General features: G+C 37.3%; 1 protein-coding gene across 6 annotated transcripts in view; it reads left to right on the forward strand.

Moving 5' to 3' along the window:
• Nucleotides 1–18,027, forward strand: part of LOC149197245 (phosphomevalonate kinase, peroxisomal-like) — a 257,594-nt gene that overhangs the window by 107,534 nt on the left and 132,033 nt on the right. For all 6 annotated transcript variants that reach the window (XM_089405790.1, XM_089405789.1, XM_089405792.1 and 3 more), the window contains 2 exons: nt 3,506–3,621; nt 3,847–3,899. In XM_089405790.1, the coding sequence (XP_089261916.1) occupies nt 3,506–3,621; nt 3,847–3,899 (169 nt within the window). The remainder of the gene's footprint in view (nt 1–3,505; nt 3,622–3,846; nt 3,900–18,027) is intronic.

Raw genomic sequence — 18,027 nt, forward strand, 5'->3', positions numbered from 1 at the left:
CTTCATACTACAAGAATTATAATCACAGCATCACTTCTTTGTCATATTATTCAACCATCAAGTCAAGTCATCCAATTTTACAAAGCTTATCAAATCCTAACAAGAAGATCCTTAGTATCAACGTCATTATCGCACTTTCATCGCTAGGGTTACCATGCTTATCACAAGCATTAACATTAGTATCAAGTTATCACATATCAAGATCAATGTATCTAGCCTTCTTTATGAGATCAGGAAATCCACCATGTCCAAAATGTAAGATGCTTTCCAAATATCAAGAGCAACAATATATCATATGTACCAGAAATCAAACATACTTTCATATGCATGCATGAGTCATTTATGAAGGTAATATTCTCAACATACCTTAGGGCTTAACTTGCCATCCAATCTTGCGGCTAAATCATAACACTGAAACAATATACTTCACGTACCTTGTAGTAGTCATATACTTTTGCAGCTTGTAACACTTATTTGACATTTACAGCTGTAGTACTTGCATATTGCTACTTTGAAAACTTTCAAAGACTTTCCTCAACTACTTCCTTTCCTTTTCCAGCACCAACTCTTCTCTTCCTGTACTAGCTCTCTGTTAAAATTGGCAAGTAGGGTCAAATTCCACCTTGGGACAACTCATTTAATGAAGATGATGATTTCATTAAATTCCTCTTTTCGAGAGGACCAAAATTGATATAAAGATCATCTCATTTCGACAAGCAGAAGTGTGATTTTGAATTTAATGCCCACACATGTGCAAATTGTCAAGGTCGGCCATATCATCACGTAGGCTCAGAAAGCCCAATGGATATATCACTTCACCCTCAACGACTTGTATAAATACAAGTGAGCTTTCTCCTCATTTGGCATCTTCATCACTCACACATTCTCTCTCCTTCTCTCATTGGTACGTACAACATTGGGCATTTTGTCTCTCTCACATGTGTGGATCAAGGAGGACGAATTTTAGAGCTAAATTGCAAGGCCAAAAATCTTAGAAATTCTACAGTGTGGCCAGCGTTCACTTTGACCTACCAAGGAGAGTTTGACTTCGATCTTTTGGGAGATTATTTGTTTGGGCAGGCCACATTTTTTGGCACAAGAACTGAGGTAATCTGAGCACTTTGACCGGAGACCAATTGCAGGTTGACCATAGATTTCAGGATAGCAGGTTGACCAAATTTGACCGTTGAATTTGTCACTATTTTGGGCTGACTTTGACCTCTTGATCATGCCGAGTTTGATTGGGGAAGACCGAGCGAGCTATTTTGAGGACATCCTATTGTTGCTTTGACCATATTTGACTTTCTGGTTAGGGCTGATTTGACTGCAGGTTTTAATAGGGCTATTTTGACTTTGAATTTGGCAAGTCAATTTGACTTTTGTACTCTCTATCTCTGCTGAACATTTGATATAATAATAAGAAGATTTGATCAAAGGGTTTTCCCCATCTTGTGGTTTTTCCCTGACATTCGCCAAATATGGTGTTCTCTTGTCTTGGCTTGTCTTCTGCATATTATTTTATGTTCTATATACTTTTACTGTCAATGTGATTAATGGTTAATGTGATTGCTATTGGAAATTTAATTTGGAAGTTGTCATTGGGCTGCTAAAGGAACATTGAATTAATTGTGCTAAGCATAGAACATACCATTGTTAACTAAAATTAATATGGTATCACAGCACATGTAAGACAAAGCCCAAGCAAGAGAGAGAAAATCAATCACTAAGAGAGCTCTGTTTGATCTAGCTTCAATGGCTTTTACATCTTACTTCAAATCCAAGGATAAACTCAAGGACAAATCTGACTATCATGCATGGAAGATGACTTTGGACTTGACTTTGGAAGAGCATGATGCCATGGACTATGTGAAGGGAAGAGTGGTGGAGCCTCCTTCGAATGCACCTGCTGCTGCGAAGACGAAATACAAGAAAGGTGAGGTCAAAGCTAAAATAATCATTATAGACTCTATTCAAAGGCATTTGGTTGCTTATATTTCTGATTTAGAAACATCTAAGATGTATGATAAGCTGGTTGGGATGTTCAAAGTGAACAATGCAAATCAAATCCTCTTTCTCAAAAACAAGTTGAAGGATATCAAGATGGACAAAGGGGAGTCCAGAGGGAATTTGTTCCAGAGCTGCCAAATTAACATACACTAAGGTGTTTCTCCAAGTAATCAACCCAGAACGACACCTTAAGCATAATTAATTAAAACATGCTTGTTAATAACTCCGTTTTATGGAAATCGTCGAAATGCGGTGGAACCAAGATTGAACTGTCCGGAACTGATCCTGTTGATGAAAACTGGCAAGCGATCCTAGTTGCCCCCCTGGAAACTCCTCAAAACCCTCTGGGCCCACCAATAATATAATCCTACTCCTGTGACCTGGCTGACATGAGCTTTGGAAACTCCTAATCTCATCACAAGATGATGCAAAAATTGGGGACTTTACACAGTGAGAGAGGGACATCATGAACCCATCCGAAAGTCCCCTGTAGCATTTTGTATGCCTACATGAACCCCCTGGAATTATACCTGTTGCTGACTGATGTGCAATCTCTCAATGTCACATGTCAGGGCGAGGGTGCTGCTCTACTCTTTGGCAAATCTGGATGCGTAACTAAAGTAAAAACGAGATTGACAAACAGCATTGCATCCATGGCAGCTTTGTCAAAACAAAAAGCTAGTCCAAGAAACCAATTGACTGTATAACCTTGCAAACTGATGACAGCATGTTATCATCTATTTGAGAAGAACTTACGCCCCCTTCCATTTCCTAATTCTTAGCAAATTGAATGATCAACAATCAGAAATCACTAAAGGTAACTTCTGCGCCGTTAGGTGGGTAACAGTGAGCACAGAAGGGCATTTTTTTCTCATCCTTTTATACTTATTACTAGTCCTATTGTATTTTACGTTGGTGACACATGTATAATGTGATTGGTAATATTTTTGTGAAGTCTTTTATGAAAGTTCATTGGTAACTGTTTCCTCAGTTATGTAACTGGCTGGCTCATAAATAAAGGCCTCAAATCTCAGTATACGCTCATTATAAGAATCTCAGTATAAGTATCCTAATTCTTTGCGAGGCTATGTCCACCCCTTGGCACTTTTAGAAGTTCTCTTTGGCTTCTTATTTTTCCAAATTTGTTTCTATCAGTATATTGTACCAAAGGGTCTATTGTCAGTAAACTATCACAATATGTACACAAGTTAGAGCTTTTAGTCATGTATCTTTATGAAGACATTCTTCTCTTAGTATGAATTGTTGGGTCTTATCATACTAGATTTTACATCTCATCCACCTTTAAAAATTGGAGAAGATTGTTTTGCATATTTTCCATATAACTATTGTGTTTTTAAAATTACTACTGTTAATTATGTAGATTCCAAACTCCAAATAAATTTCATTGCAATTTTTTGTTATTTGAGAAACACATGGTTTAGTGAACAAATACTTTGAAGTTGGGAATGCTAAATAATGCTCATATTGGAGTTTTCAGTGGCAATGGTAATCCTTTTGTGGAACAAGCAGTGCAATTTGCTGTTGCAGCTGCAAAAGAATCCTTTGTTGGTAACCACGACAAGCAAGACATGCTTCAAAAACTTCTTTTACAAGGTGCTATTGATTTTTGTCTATTCTTATCTGCTCTCTCTCTGTATGTATTCATTCTTCTGAAGAAGTGTTACGCCTGTAGACTAAAATACCATATATGACCCACTGATTAATGTTTAATTTTTGACTTGTGATTTTACTTTCCATGGAAATGATTGTCATTAATAATATTTATCCATTTTGATTTATATGTATGAACAAGTTTTGCTGATGAATTTGACAATGCAGGACTTGAGATCACTATTTTTGGCAGCAACGACTTTTATTCCTACCGTAAACAAGTATGCTTTTTCTCATCTTCTGTTTTGTAAACGAATATTATCAAGAAATCCCAAAACTTTTTGTTATTTATCTGTGCTTTTTCTTTCAGTTGTTTTCTTCCTTGCAGTTGGAACATAGGCCTTTTTTCTGTTCTTTATGTTCCTTTTTATTGCATGCACATTTTGAGATAGGTCCGTACATATATTTTGAAATATGGACTTTTAAGAGATAAAAAGGAATGCCTTAGTTTATCTGTATCTCGGTCAACTTTGCACCATATGAACTAAAAATTGGTGATAGAAAGAAGGAATATATTAATTTCCACGAAGAAGTGGTCTCCTTGCACATTGAAATACCACCACAATGGCACAGAGATGTTAACAACAGCGAGTTCGTTGTAGTCCAAACAGAAGAAGATGAACACTTGAAAAACGTCAACTTGCAGATCCATGTTGAGGTTTGTAGCTCAGGCAGGTACTTCTGCACAGGCCTAAGTGTCTAGGCGTGTTGCCCACAAGTTCTCCTTAGGATACTTGCTCTAGGTTAAACAAGTTGCTAATGTAGCTTAGCCTAAGTCTAACTTAGGGAAAAAACACATATTAATATGTTGGCTTATTGAGCTAATAGAAACTTAGGAAAAGTAAGTAATTTACTTTAGTGAGTAAGTTTTAAACTTAGCCATTGATCTCAAGTGAGGCGAGATATAATCTCGACTGTCAATCACTTTGGAGATTGGGGTTAGGGGTTTAACTCAATGTAAATTCATAAAAGCAAAGGTTGAGGAGAGGAGAAAGACACACCATATAGCGGCACTAGCCTTAGGAAGAGGAAGAGTGTGATACTCCAGTGTGCCAGGTCCGGGGAAGGTGCAAGGAAGAATGAGGAAAGCAGATCAAGATCAGTCGAGGAAGATCGAAGGACAGATCTAGGGCTTGATCAGGTGGATAACTCCAAGTTATTGTTATATATGTAATTCCTCAGTTCGGTCATTATCCTAGGACGAGAGCCAAAGTAGGTTCTGAGTAATTTTAATGATGAACTAATTTGATTGGGCAGGAGTCTGTATGTGTCATTGTTGTTGAGATTGGTTGTGTAATTGAGCTTCAACTGAATATTTGTTAGGAACCTAGTTGTGTGTTTATTCAGTAAATTTTATACTAGTAATTAAATGCTAGGTTCAAGGAAATTTAATAATCCATTGTAGAGACACATCCAAAAATCCATGATGCCAATAAAAGTGGGACATGGAAAATGATGAAAAGATACATGCCAAAATCTTGCTATAGCAACACACATAAAAATAATGAAGCTAAGTAACCAGAAGCAGACAACAATAGAGACCAAAAATGCAGTAGACACCACCATGAATGCTGAACAAAATATAGGCTAGTCTCAAATCGCATCAGCAAAGGCTAGTCTCAACTCGCATCAACAGAGGTTAGATAGGCTAGTTGCAAATAACATTAGCAGAGGCTAGTCGCAAATCACATCACCAGAGGCTAGATAGGCTAGTCACAAATTGCATCAGCAGGGGCTAGATAAGCTAGTCACAAATCGCATAAGCAAAGGCTAGATAGGCTAGTCGCAAATCACATCAGTAGAGGCTAGTCACAAATCGCATCAACAAACGCTAGTCTCAAATTGCATCAATAGAGGCTAGATAGGCTAGTCTCAAATCGCATCAACAGAGGCTAGTCTCAAATCGCATTTCTAGAAACGAAGTAGACTAGCACTGCAAGTTCTGACTACAACTTGCGGCAAAGGCATAAAATACAAATCCTTCAACGTTTAAGGCAAAGCCTGCAAAGATTCAATGCAACCCAAGTAAGGTCAAAGGAGTAATAAAGTTTAAAATTTCAAAGGGAAAGGAGCTCAAGGAAATTTCAAGTGGAGGAGACTCCGAACTCATTATCGCTCGCAAACTTAAGTATGGATGAGCCAGATTGATCCTTGCGACAATATGCTGATGTTGAACCATAGATGAATCCTAATGCATCTTATAACCCTGCTAACATTAGGAGTTGTTACTAGTGGTAGTAAGACTCCTATTTTGACTACAACCTTGTCCAAGATCCTGGGCATACAAAAGGCACACACAAGTATAGCCTCGACACCTTCTTAAAAAATTAATTCCTTTAACCTACATAAACACCAATGGAGAGGCAGTACTGAAACATCCTTTACAAGATGAATGAATGCAAAATGCCATAAACCCTAATGATGAGGATAAAGCAAGACAGGTAAGCATAGGAGATGTGCCTCATGGACATACAAGCACTTGTAGCCTTGATGATAACTAGGTTATTAAATGGTTTTGACCATTGCAATCGAGAAGGAATTCACTAAGACCTTGAAAAGCACAGGGGGACCCAAAATTTAGATATACAAGGCAAAAAATTGTAGGTGTGTTGTAGCGGCTATAACAATTAGCAAACTCGTCTTTTCCCCTGCAAATAAACCTCTTGGCAAATTTCCTTTCTCTTTGGCAAATCAACTTCTCCTTGTCAATTCACAACACCTAGAGAAATTCGGCCTCTGCAAAATAACTCAATCTCCCTCTGTCACTGAGAAATTGTAAATCACCGTAAAGAATTTTTCTTTGGCAAATTGATCTCAATCACTATGGAACCCTTTGCTGGTGTCAACCCACACTCATTGTGCCCTTGCTCACTCGAATTGTGTCTCCAAGATGCTCATCGGTTTCTTCTTATAATCTCTCGTTGAGCAATCAATGACCACTATCTAATCACAATTGATGGCTAAAATCATCTTGAACTCATCAAATCACTTTTCTAGAAGTCTAGAGAGAAATTGACTTGTATCAATTAATACTGATTAGTTAACCATTTTTCCTAAGTTAGGAAGATAATTCAAATTGGTTAATAAATCTAATTAAGACATTTTCACTCTATAAAATAAATCGGGCTTGGACATAATTAATCCTCTTGTTTTCCTAGTCTCATTGACACAACTTGAGACTATAACACCTGTTCGAGCTACATAAACTAATAGGTACTAACCTAAGTCACCTGACACGGGGATTCGGGACACGTAGGATTCGGGATTCGTGGTGTCGGATTCGGGACACGCTGACCCCCCGGAACAGGACACGTTATATATTATTTTATTAAAATATATATATATATAGATATATATATATATATATATATATATATATATATATATATATATATATATATATATATTAAAAATTAGATATTATCATATTTCTTACACAAATTTTAATTAATGATACAAATTTATTGATTTCAAACATAGATCTTCATCTATAGCTATTAGCATGCATAGTACATACAAAATTCAAATAAATGTCAGTGGTACTGGTCACATAAATGATAAATCTATTAAAAATTTAAATCACGATTCATAATTCATAACTGAAAGACAACTTACAACTACAAGATAGTAAGATAAACACACTAACAACTGTAGTTTTCTCATTAAGTCATCAAATCAAAATGTGTTACATAGGTAGTGTTGGTGCAATGCCAATGGCAAATAGAAATAGAAAATATAAAACAACTACAGGTATACAAGCCTCAAGGCATCAATCAGCATCAGAATCAGCATCACTGCCCCATCATCATGGTCCCCACTGCTCTCCTCTACATCCTCCTCCTCCCCTATACCCATAGTCGCCTTTGCATCTGCTGGTATGGAGGCTGACCCCTCTAAGTCATCAAATCTAACAGGCTCTAGCACTGGATCATTGAGATCCATGTTGGCCAATGCCAACTCAACAATGGTGTCCAGACCCATATCATCAGGAACAGTGTTACTTGGGAGCGGGAGCGAAAGCGGGGAGCGGGAGCGACATATTCAGAAGCTCTTGGTTTGGTGCTCTTGATTAAATACGAGTTCCATACCCTAATACATGACAAAATTCAATGGAAACATTGCAATCCCTCAATCCTAAAATCCTGAAAAACTGATAAGTCTGCTGGATTTTGAATGAAATCTAAAATTCTACTTTCTCCATATGAAATCCAATGAGGCCGGAACCACTCTCAAACATCCTGAGTCATTTCATGGTAATGTTAAAAATTTAAGTAAAAGGATGAAAATGAAGATTAAGGAGAATGTCACTTTTACTTTAAGAATTTAACATTACCATGAATAGCATATCAATACTAGGGCCTAGACTTGATTATGAAGCTGCCAAAATGCTCTAGTCCTTGCTGCAACAGCAGAAATCACTTACCAAATGAAAATATTAACGAGCAAACACGCCCTTTTCATACCCGCGCTGAGCTTAGCGAGTCCTGGAAACCGGACACGTGTCCTAAAATCGCGACACGCCCTCGGACACGACGTGTGCTGTGATTTGGACACGAATCCGGACGGAATCGTGCCGGATTTGCCGGATTCGGGATTCGCAGGGGGTTTAGGACGAATCCGGTTTCCTAGGTACTAACCATTTTTCGGTACAAAAACCCCGAAACACCACTGAAATGTGTGTTAGGCACCATAACCTATGTTTCAGTGTCTGTACGATACATGTGGGGTGGTACAACATGCTTGTGTGGCATGTGTGGGCTGAACACAATCTTTTATTTTTATTTTTATGAGTGGGGTTGCCCAATATTCAACCCTAGGACCCGACTAATGCTAAGTAATTAATGGTAATGTTAAGAATATGCTACATAATTAATGGTAATATTAAATTCTTAAGGTATTGCTTAAATTTTTAACATTACCATTAATTTGTTAAGGATATTTGAGATTGGTTCCAAACCTCATTGGATATCATATGGAGAAAGTGAAATTTAAGATTGCACTCAAGAGCCAATAAACTTAAAAAAATTTAGGATTTGAGGATTGGGGTAATTGCAATATTCTTAAAATTTTTTAGGAATTGAGGATTGGGGTAATTGCAATGTTTCGATTGAATCAAGAACACCAAGCCCTCTATGTACCTTGATGTTAGTGACATTGATTCCTTAACTCCTCTATCATGAGCCTAGTAAAAATGTACCCATCACTCAAAGATGTAGAAATTTTTCATTTCCCACCCCGGTTTTCAGTTTCTCCTTATTTCTCCCATATAGTTAAATGCCCTTTCCCATAACCATACATTTAACAAGCTGAAAAAATAAATTTGTTGAAAACACAAATTCTGGAAATTTTATAGAATGCTGAAAATTGCAGAAATAAAAATCAGCAGTAATAAACAGCGATTAAAACACATTTAAACACTGAGATTTTTGGTCAATGTGACCCTGGAAAAATCCCCTACAACTCTTGGGGAAAACCAGTTCGAGAGCTCTTATTTATTTCTGAAAATTGCCTTTTTACAGTGAGAAATATTCAACGAAAAAATCAGCAAGCAAATTTACAACTTATCTCTTTTCCCATGCCTCACAGCAAACTGGAAATTATAGCAAACAGGACAACAATAAATGCTATACGGCCTCCTCGATTTTCGTGCCCACTTTCAGCATTAAATGCTACTGTACAACCAACATTAAATGCGCTATACGGACTGCAATAAATGCGTTGTATGGCCTGCAACAAATGCGCTGTACGACCCTCGTTTTGCGCGCAGAAAAATCAGCAAACTGCTCGATTTTTGTGCAAACCACTCCTCGAAAATCGTGCCAAAATCTGCCTTTCATTGTGTGCTGAACCAGCTGTACAAATCTGCTCAACTGCTGCCTTGGAATGTGTGCCAAGCTGCTACCTCCTTCTTCTCCCTGCTCAGAAATCTCTCTTGCTCTCCTTCTCCCAATCTGCTCATGAAAGAATGAATGACTTTTTCCTCCTTTTCCTCCTTTAATCTAACCCCAAGTGACTTTTGGGTGATCCAAGTGACTTTTGGGTGATCCCTAAATCCAATGGCTGAAATAGATTGAGATCTAAGGCTGAGATTAAATGCTCATTTAAATCTCACTTTTTATTTTTTAATTCACCCCACTTTAATAAAGACCCACTTAGTCATTTTAAATGCTCATTTAAATCTCACTTTTTATTTTTTAATTCACCCCACTTTAATAAAGACCCACTTAGTCATTTATTTCCAAAGTCACTTTTTCTTTCTAATTTTTCATTGACTTTATAAAAATCACTTTAAAATTAGACTTAGTAACTTTATCACTTAAAGTCACTTTTAAATTAGATTTAAATTTATAAAAAAAAATTACAAGGTCACTTTAGGAGAAAAATTAAATTCTTTTGGACACTTTTCCCTAGGCCAAAGATCAAAGCCTTAGGGAACCACCTGTCCTCTGGTACCAAATTTCAACAAAAGAAACTCTGGATTTGACATGTTAAGCTTTTTCTATCTTATTTTAATGCCTAAAGGGTGATATTGATGATGAGGATCCCAATATAGGCATTAATTTCGATGATATGTAGGTATTTGTTGTAGCGTGATTTTCTTGGGCCGTGGGCCTTGACACTTGCTCATTTATTCATGACTCTGTATCTGTATCCTAAATTACAATGTTAAAACTTAAATACTTTGATAGTTTCAATATCATTTTCTTATATCTGTGTGTGTGTATGTTATTGGATCCATGGGGTCTTGATGCTAGATTTGTGGATCCGCGTTTCAGATACGGATATGGATGTTGAGTCACCCAAATCCTCGTAGGATCTGCCATGTAAACGTATCCTTCAAACCTGAAAATGTATCACATGCTACTGAAACAGATCTTGTGCCAACAAGCCCTCACACGCTGGATCCCAAGCAAATAACATTTGAGTTTTTGGTTTACTTTTTTTCTTTTTTTTAAAGGATATTTGCCACCTATTTGAAACCTTAAAAATCAAATACTCTTTAGATTTTTAATTAAATTACTTTTTAGTAATCTATAGGCTATATAGTCATATAAGTAAGTTATTAATTACCTATAGGAGGTATAGCACATGATAATGCTAGTAGGAAAGGTTTGACACTTCAAAATTTTAATTTTCAATGTTTGATAATGCTAGCATGAAAGCTTTGAGACAATGTAATATTCTTAATGGAAATTTTACAATGATAACAAAGACATGCAAAGATAGAAACACAAAAATATTCAGAAATGCATACACATAAACCAGAAATTTCTCCAAATCCACAAACTGGCCAAGATTTTATTAATAATAGTTGCTGTGGTACAAATGAGTTGGAGAAAATGCTCCTGGGCTTGCACAAGGCAAGCTACAAGCACCAGGTGATGAATACATGACAGCCCAACAGCTACAATAGCAAGCTCCTCCAGAAAACTGAGCTGCTGCTCCAAAACTGTATTGCTGCCTGACTTCTTTGCCTGATTTGGCCTGTCTCAGAAAATTCTTGGAAATTGGGAATGTGATCCTTGCCAAAAACCCAGAAAAAGCCAGAAAGAGTTTCCCTTTCCAACCTTCAAAGTTCGACCCTTCACAACTTGGCCCTCCTCCAATTTCGAATTATGTTACTGTGACTACTCCTGTGAATCTCTGCTCTCCCAGCTCCAACAATCCTCCTCAAATGGCCCTCCAAATGATTTCCCAGCATCCTAGCTCCAAACTCCCTCGGATGGTGCTGCCCTAAAAAAGCCTCACTCCAATGACTGCGCAGTCATGGAGGAGATGATACAGTCTTGTGTATGAGGAAGTGATCACTGCGTGTAGTGTGGTCCTCTTGGCTGTAGTTGCCCTCCACACACTTGAAAATGATGAAAGAACACTCCTGTAGCTTTTTTGGTCAATTCTTGACAACACTGCTCCACAAACAACAAGTGACTTCTCCCTTCACGCAGTGGTGGCTCCCAAACTGTGTGCTCTACCCCTAGAAGTGCGTGGGACTTGTAGCTAATGCTTCTTCCAGTCTCACTGATGACGGAAAGCCTTCCTTGGGTGGCACTCGAAGTCCAACGAAGAAGCGTTGAGCTTCTCTCCTTGGGAAGCTCTTGTCCTAAACAACACAATATTGGCTTAGCTGAACAACTAGGGCAAATTCGATTTTCAAATAGACAAAAGACCCCCATTGCTCCCTCATTCCTTCCTTTTATAATTGTTGGCCATGCATTCCTTGTGGGTCCCTCCACCAATTCGATTTGCTTCAAGGAATTCAAATTCCTTCTTCCCCAAGTGCGTACTTCATGTGGGCCCCATATTCCACTAGCATACAAATAAAGTATTTGTCCTATGTTTTCCACCAAAATTTGCCTTGAGCTAGTATTAATCAAAATTGTCAAAAAATTATTTTCCAAACATTAGGAAAATTTAGGAAGGAACATTACAGTCCTCTCATCTCAGATGTTGCTTAACCCAAGCAACTATAAAGCTGGAGGTTGTAAATTCAGCTCATTCTCCCATGTAGCGTCCTCCTCCGATAAATCTTCCATTTGACCAAAAGCTCCCTGACCACCTTGTTTCTCAACTTCCTCTCCCGAGTCTCTAGTATGAGCTCTAGTGTCAAAATCAAATGCCCCTCATCATCCAACAGAGGCAACTCGGTTGCTGCTACGACCTGTTGTCCCAACGCCTTTTTTAGGCATGAGACATGGAACATGTTGTGAATCCGGCTCTCTGAAGGCAACTCCAACTCATAGGCCACCTCACCTACCGTCCTGACCACCCGGTAAGGCCCATAGAAGCGTGGCCACAATTTTTCTGCACCCTTTTGCTTGAGTGAAGACTATTTGTATGACTGCAAGTGTAGGTAGACCATGTCCCCTACTTCAAACTGTCTCTCCACCTTGTGCTTATCAACATATATCTTTTGCTGATTTTGGGCCACCTGCAAATTGTTCTTGAGAGCCCGAAGAATCTCCTGGCTCTCTTGAACCCAGTCCTTGGCCCCCGGGGCCCTGTTATCTCCAAACACCATGTTAGAAAAAGTAAGAGCATCGTACCCATAAAGAGCTTGGAAAGGGGACATACCAATGGACATATGATAAGTTGTGTTGTAACAGAACTCCCCGAGATGTAGCCTCTTGATCCACACTCTCTGTTGCCCAGTCACGTAGTTGCACAAATACCCTTCCAATCATTTGTTCACAATCTTTGTCTGCCCATCAGTTTGGGGGTGATAGCTAGTGCTAGGTGTAAACTCTATCCCCACTAGCCAGAACAACTCTTGCTAAGAGCCCCCATAAATCTGATGTCCCTATCACTCACAATGGTTTTGGGAAGACCATGCAACCAGAAATCCTCCCGAAAGAACAACTCAGCCACCTAGGAGGCTGAAGATCTTGATGAAATAGCAAAGAAGTGGGCAAACTTGGTCAATCTATCGACCACGACATAGATGCAGTCCCACCCCTGTGTAGCTGAAAGCTCGATGATGAAGTCCATGGATACGATCTCCCACTTCCTCTTCGGAATGGGAAGCGATTGTAGCAAACTGGCCGGGTGGGTCAGCTCCACCTTGTTTCTCTGGCAATCCATGCACTCCCTCACGTGCTTCAAAACATCTCCCTTGAGCCCCCGCCAAGAGAATCTCTCCCTGACAACACGGTATGTCTTGAGGAAGCCTGGGTGCCCTGCTAGTGGAGAATCATGGGCTGCTTGCATGATCCTCTCCTTCAGCTGAGATCCTGGCACCAGATAGATTCGGTCCTTGTAGTAAATCACATCGTCCATCACCCAGAATCAGTCATCCCTGTGTGTGCCATCCAAAATATCGCAAGCCTGCCTGTCCTTGGAGTACTCAACCAATAGTTGAGCCTTCCAATCCTGCATGACATCCATCAAAGACAGTGCTGTTGGTCTCCTAGAGAGGGCATCTGCTACCACAATCTGTTTGCCTTTCACATACTCAATCTCAAAATCGAAAGCCTCGAGCTTACTCACCCATTTTTGTTGCCTCTCTAATGACTGCTGCTCAAGGAAGAATCAAAGACTGTTGTGATCAGTCTTCACTTTGAACCAGTTGCCCACTAGATATTGTCTGAATTTGGCCAGTGCATGCATCACTGCCAACATCTCCTTGTCGTACATAGAGTACAACCAGTCATGAGGCAATAGTTTCCTTCTCTCAAACGCAATAGGATGGCCCCGCCATGTCAAAATGGCCCCAACCCCTTCATCGTAGGCATCACACTCTAGCACAAAGGTGTTGAAGAAAATGTAACTAGGTTCGGTATTTACAAATGTAATTTTGATCTTTGTACTTGAAAGAATAACTTCGGCGTAAATCACATGTAGACAAACATTTGTCGACGTGTTTCGAACCAACTAGTGTGGTTCATCGTCAGGACAAGTTGAAGAAACAGATCCAGCTTAGCATGATAAATAGCCTGAGCAGAGTCTCCAATGGCTAAATTGACTAATGGCTAATTTTGACCTTAGGACCCAGGTCTAATTATTTTAATATTATTATTATTTATCTTAATATTATTTATGGAAATAAGTTAAATTAGGTAAAAATATATAACTAAATTAATATTAATGGTTGGTTTAAAAAGAAATTTAATTATATATATATATATATATATATTAGGTTAATAAGATAAAGGTTAGGATTAATAAGTTAAATAATTTCAATGGTTAGTTAAAAAATAAAAATAAAAAATAAAAAATAAAAAATAAAAAATAAAAAATAAATAAAAATAAATAAATAAATAAATAAATAGATAAATAGATAAATAAATAAAAATAATAATAATAATATTAATAATTTATTTATTTATTTAAATTAATTCATAATATATATATATATTAACAACCTAATATTATGATTTTGATTAATATATATATATATATATATATATATATATATATATATATATAATAATTATGAATTAATTTAAATAAATAAATAAATTATTAATATTAATATTAATATAATTATTTTTACTATTTTTATTTTATTATTATTATTATTTTTTTAATTTTAATTTTAATTTTATTTTAATTTTTAATTTTATTTATTTATTTATCTATTTATTTATTTATTTTTATTTTTTAACTAACCATTGAAATTATTTAACTTATTAATCCTAACCTTTATCTTATTAACCTAATATATATATATATATATATAATTAATTTAAATAAATAATTAAATTTCTTTTTAAACCAACCATTAATATTAATTTAGTTATGTATTTTTACCTAATTTAACTTATTTCCATAAATAATATTAAGATAAATAATAATAATATTAAAATAATTAGACCTGGGTCCTAAGGTCAAAATTAGCCGTTAGTCAATTTAGCCATTGGAGACTCTGCTCAGGCTATTTATCATGCTAAGCTGGATCTGTTTCTTCAACTTGTCCTGACGATGAACCACACTAGTTGGTTCGAAACGCGTCGACAAATGTTTGTCTACATGTGATTTACGCCGAAGTTATTCTTTCAACTATTATGGATCACATAAGCCTCAATTCAACTATCTTTGTACTTGTCAAGAAAAAGAAATATTATTTTTGTAAATTATAAGAATGAGTTTCTTTCTGGTTTCATAGGTCTAGGAAAGTCAAAGAGTCAAAGACATGTATAAAGAGATCCTCTTGAGCATATATGTAATGTATATGAGTCTACCTAGTGACTAGATTAGCCCTCCAAGATAAGCACAATCCTCTTGAAGAAGGAAACAAGCAAAACGATGAAGAGAACAATCATGTCGACCTCAAAATATATATATAAATGTCATGTCGGCTTATATAATAGACACAACGGTTCACTTGGTGAAGTCGGCTTAATATGGAAACATAATTGCTATATATACCCAACTAGGGTCACCGCAAAAGAGCGGAATAGGAACTCACATTTATCTGAGATGATTCTGTTGGGTACATGGTCTGAAGAGAACAGTCATGTCGACCTCAATATATATATATATATATATATATATATATATATATATATATATGTCATGTCAGCTTATATAATAGACACAACGGTTCACTTGGTGAAGTTGGCTTAATATGGGAACATAACCGCTATATATACCTTACTAGGGTCACCGCAAAAGAGCGGAATAGGAACTCACATTTTTTTGAGATGATTTTGTTGGGTACATGGTCTGCAATCCGCATTACAAGAGGCCACCAATTCAGACTTCTCTGCAACTTCGGGTGAGGATAGAGACTCAGATTCTCTGTGACTTTTGGATGGTTGCAGGATGGGTATAGGTATGAGATCCTCGCAGTTCGGATGGAAAAATAATGAGACAATTTTGGATGGATGCCACAAAGGTACAATCTCGACATAGGTGCAATAAAGAAGGTCTCGGGTCTCAATCTCAACATACAGTCATGATCTCAGTATACCTCATGAATATTCCTCACAGTGACACACTGTCTCAGCATACATACTGTCTCGGCATAATACTCTATCAACGTACTTGACAAAGTGATATTCTTGACATAATAGTCTTGATCATAAGCCTATCGAAGACAAGGTTACGATGAAGATCTCAAAGCATTACATGAACTAAGGTCATAATGAAGAACGGTATGATGACCTCGTTAATATGGTGAAGATATCTATGAAGATGTAGTAGTGATGTTCTCGGTGATGGCAGCAGTAATGAAGATCTCAACAGTACAGTGATGATGATCTCAACAGTGACAAAGAAGAGGATTGATGTCTTGGTCTTGGAGTGGCTTAGAAGGTCAAGGGTCATGGTCTTGGTATTCGTCAATTGGAATCTCTATAAGAAGAATTTTGTGCGGGTTTTTCTCTCCAAGAGGGAGAGGTTTTGGCCCTGGCAGAAAGCCAATATGTTGTGTTCTTGTCTCTTCGTTTTTGGTAACTATTTGATGAATATAAGAAGACACACTCTAATAAGAACAAGTGAAGATTGTGCTAAGAAGAAAAATTAAAATACCTCACAAGAAGTTATCATGCTAGAAGAATCACATTAACTACACTTGCCCTAGATTCTTCAACATGGTATTAGAGCTATGGTTACAATCTAAGACAAAGGAAGGGCAGCAAAAAGATGCTAGGATATTTCGACACATAGGAAATAGTTAAGTATAACTTGGTCTAGTGTAGAGTTAGGTAAAGTGTGTTTTTTTACTATGTGCTTTTGTAACTTACAATCCGACGGTCACGATATGTTCTAGACATGAAGTGATCTGACGGTTCATTCTCTCCTCGGTATTACCGACACTTGATCCGTGGCTTAACACCCGATTGGTCCATGATCTCTATTTAAAGAGCATGGAGGGTTATTTGTAAGGTGACCATTCATGAGAGAAGCTTATGTAAATTTTCTTTCTTTTACATTAATAAATTGCCTAAAGTGGCCACGTTGGCTTAGGCCGTGGATTGTTTCCCTCTTTGAGGGTTTTAACCACGCCAAGAATATTGGTGTACTAATCTGTAATCTGTTTGTGACTGGTGTCCCTTGGTGTTCTATCTAAGGAACTTACCCTGTAAATTCCTACATGGTATTAGAGCTATTTGAGGGCCGCATCCATTGCTGATCCAAATCCAAAGCCGATACAACTGCATTCGACTGTCGTTTCCTAGATCTACTATTTCTGACCGCTTTCGGGCCGAAAGAACTGCTCTATTGTGTTAGGAGCATCTGTTCTAGTGGGGAACCTCTTTCGTTTCACGCGAAAATGTTTGTGGTAGCCCTAGCTACATCATTTTTAAGATCTGGAGGTATACAATCTTTATTTGTAGTTTTGGTTATTTATCTCTCTGTTTATTTTGGTTTATTTATCTCTCTTTTATTACCGGATCTATACCTTCCATTTCTGCGTATGCTCTTTGCCCCGCGACTCTATGCGATCTGGGCAAATTAGAAATAGAAAGGAAATATTTTTCTCATGCGTATGCTCTTTTTCGCTGCGCCTTAGTGTGATCTCGGAAAATTAGAAACATTGAGGAAAATATTTAGTTTCCGGCGAAATCTAACTTCAAGCTATAAGGTTTGGTTTTTTTTGCATGTCCGTTTTGGGTTGTGTGGTTTTTTTTGGTAGGCAAAAAGGGCTTTCTCAAGTAAGCACGCACTCCAAAGCTTCAGTGACTAAAAAAAAAAACTCCTTCCTCTTTTCCAAAAATTACTAACCTTTTAAACTAGCTCACTTGGTCGAAAGTTACTTTATGAGAATAGAAGTCTTGGGTTCAAGTCTTTCTTTTTGTTGAGTTAATTTTTCAAAAAGCACATGTAACTTATGTTTTAAAGTTACTTTATGTAAAAGTGTTCTCATCCATTATAAAAAGTGAGTCACTTATAATTCTAAAGTCTCTT

The sequence above is a fragment of the Pinus tabuliformis genome, chromosome 2_2 (genome assembly GCF_031772625.1).
Source record: "Pinus tabuliformis cultivar Carrire ecotype Pingquan chromosome 2_2, CPIR1, whole genome shotgun sequence".
NCBI lineage: Eukaryota > Viridiplantae > Streptophyta > Pinopsida > Pinales > Pinaceae > Pinus > Pinus tabuliformis.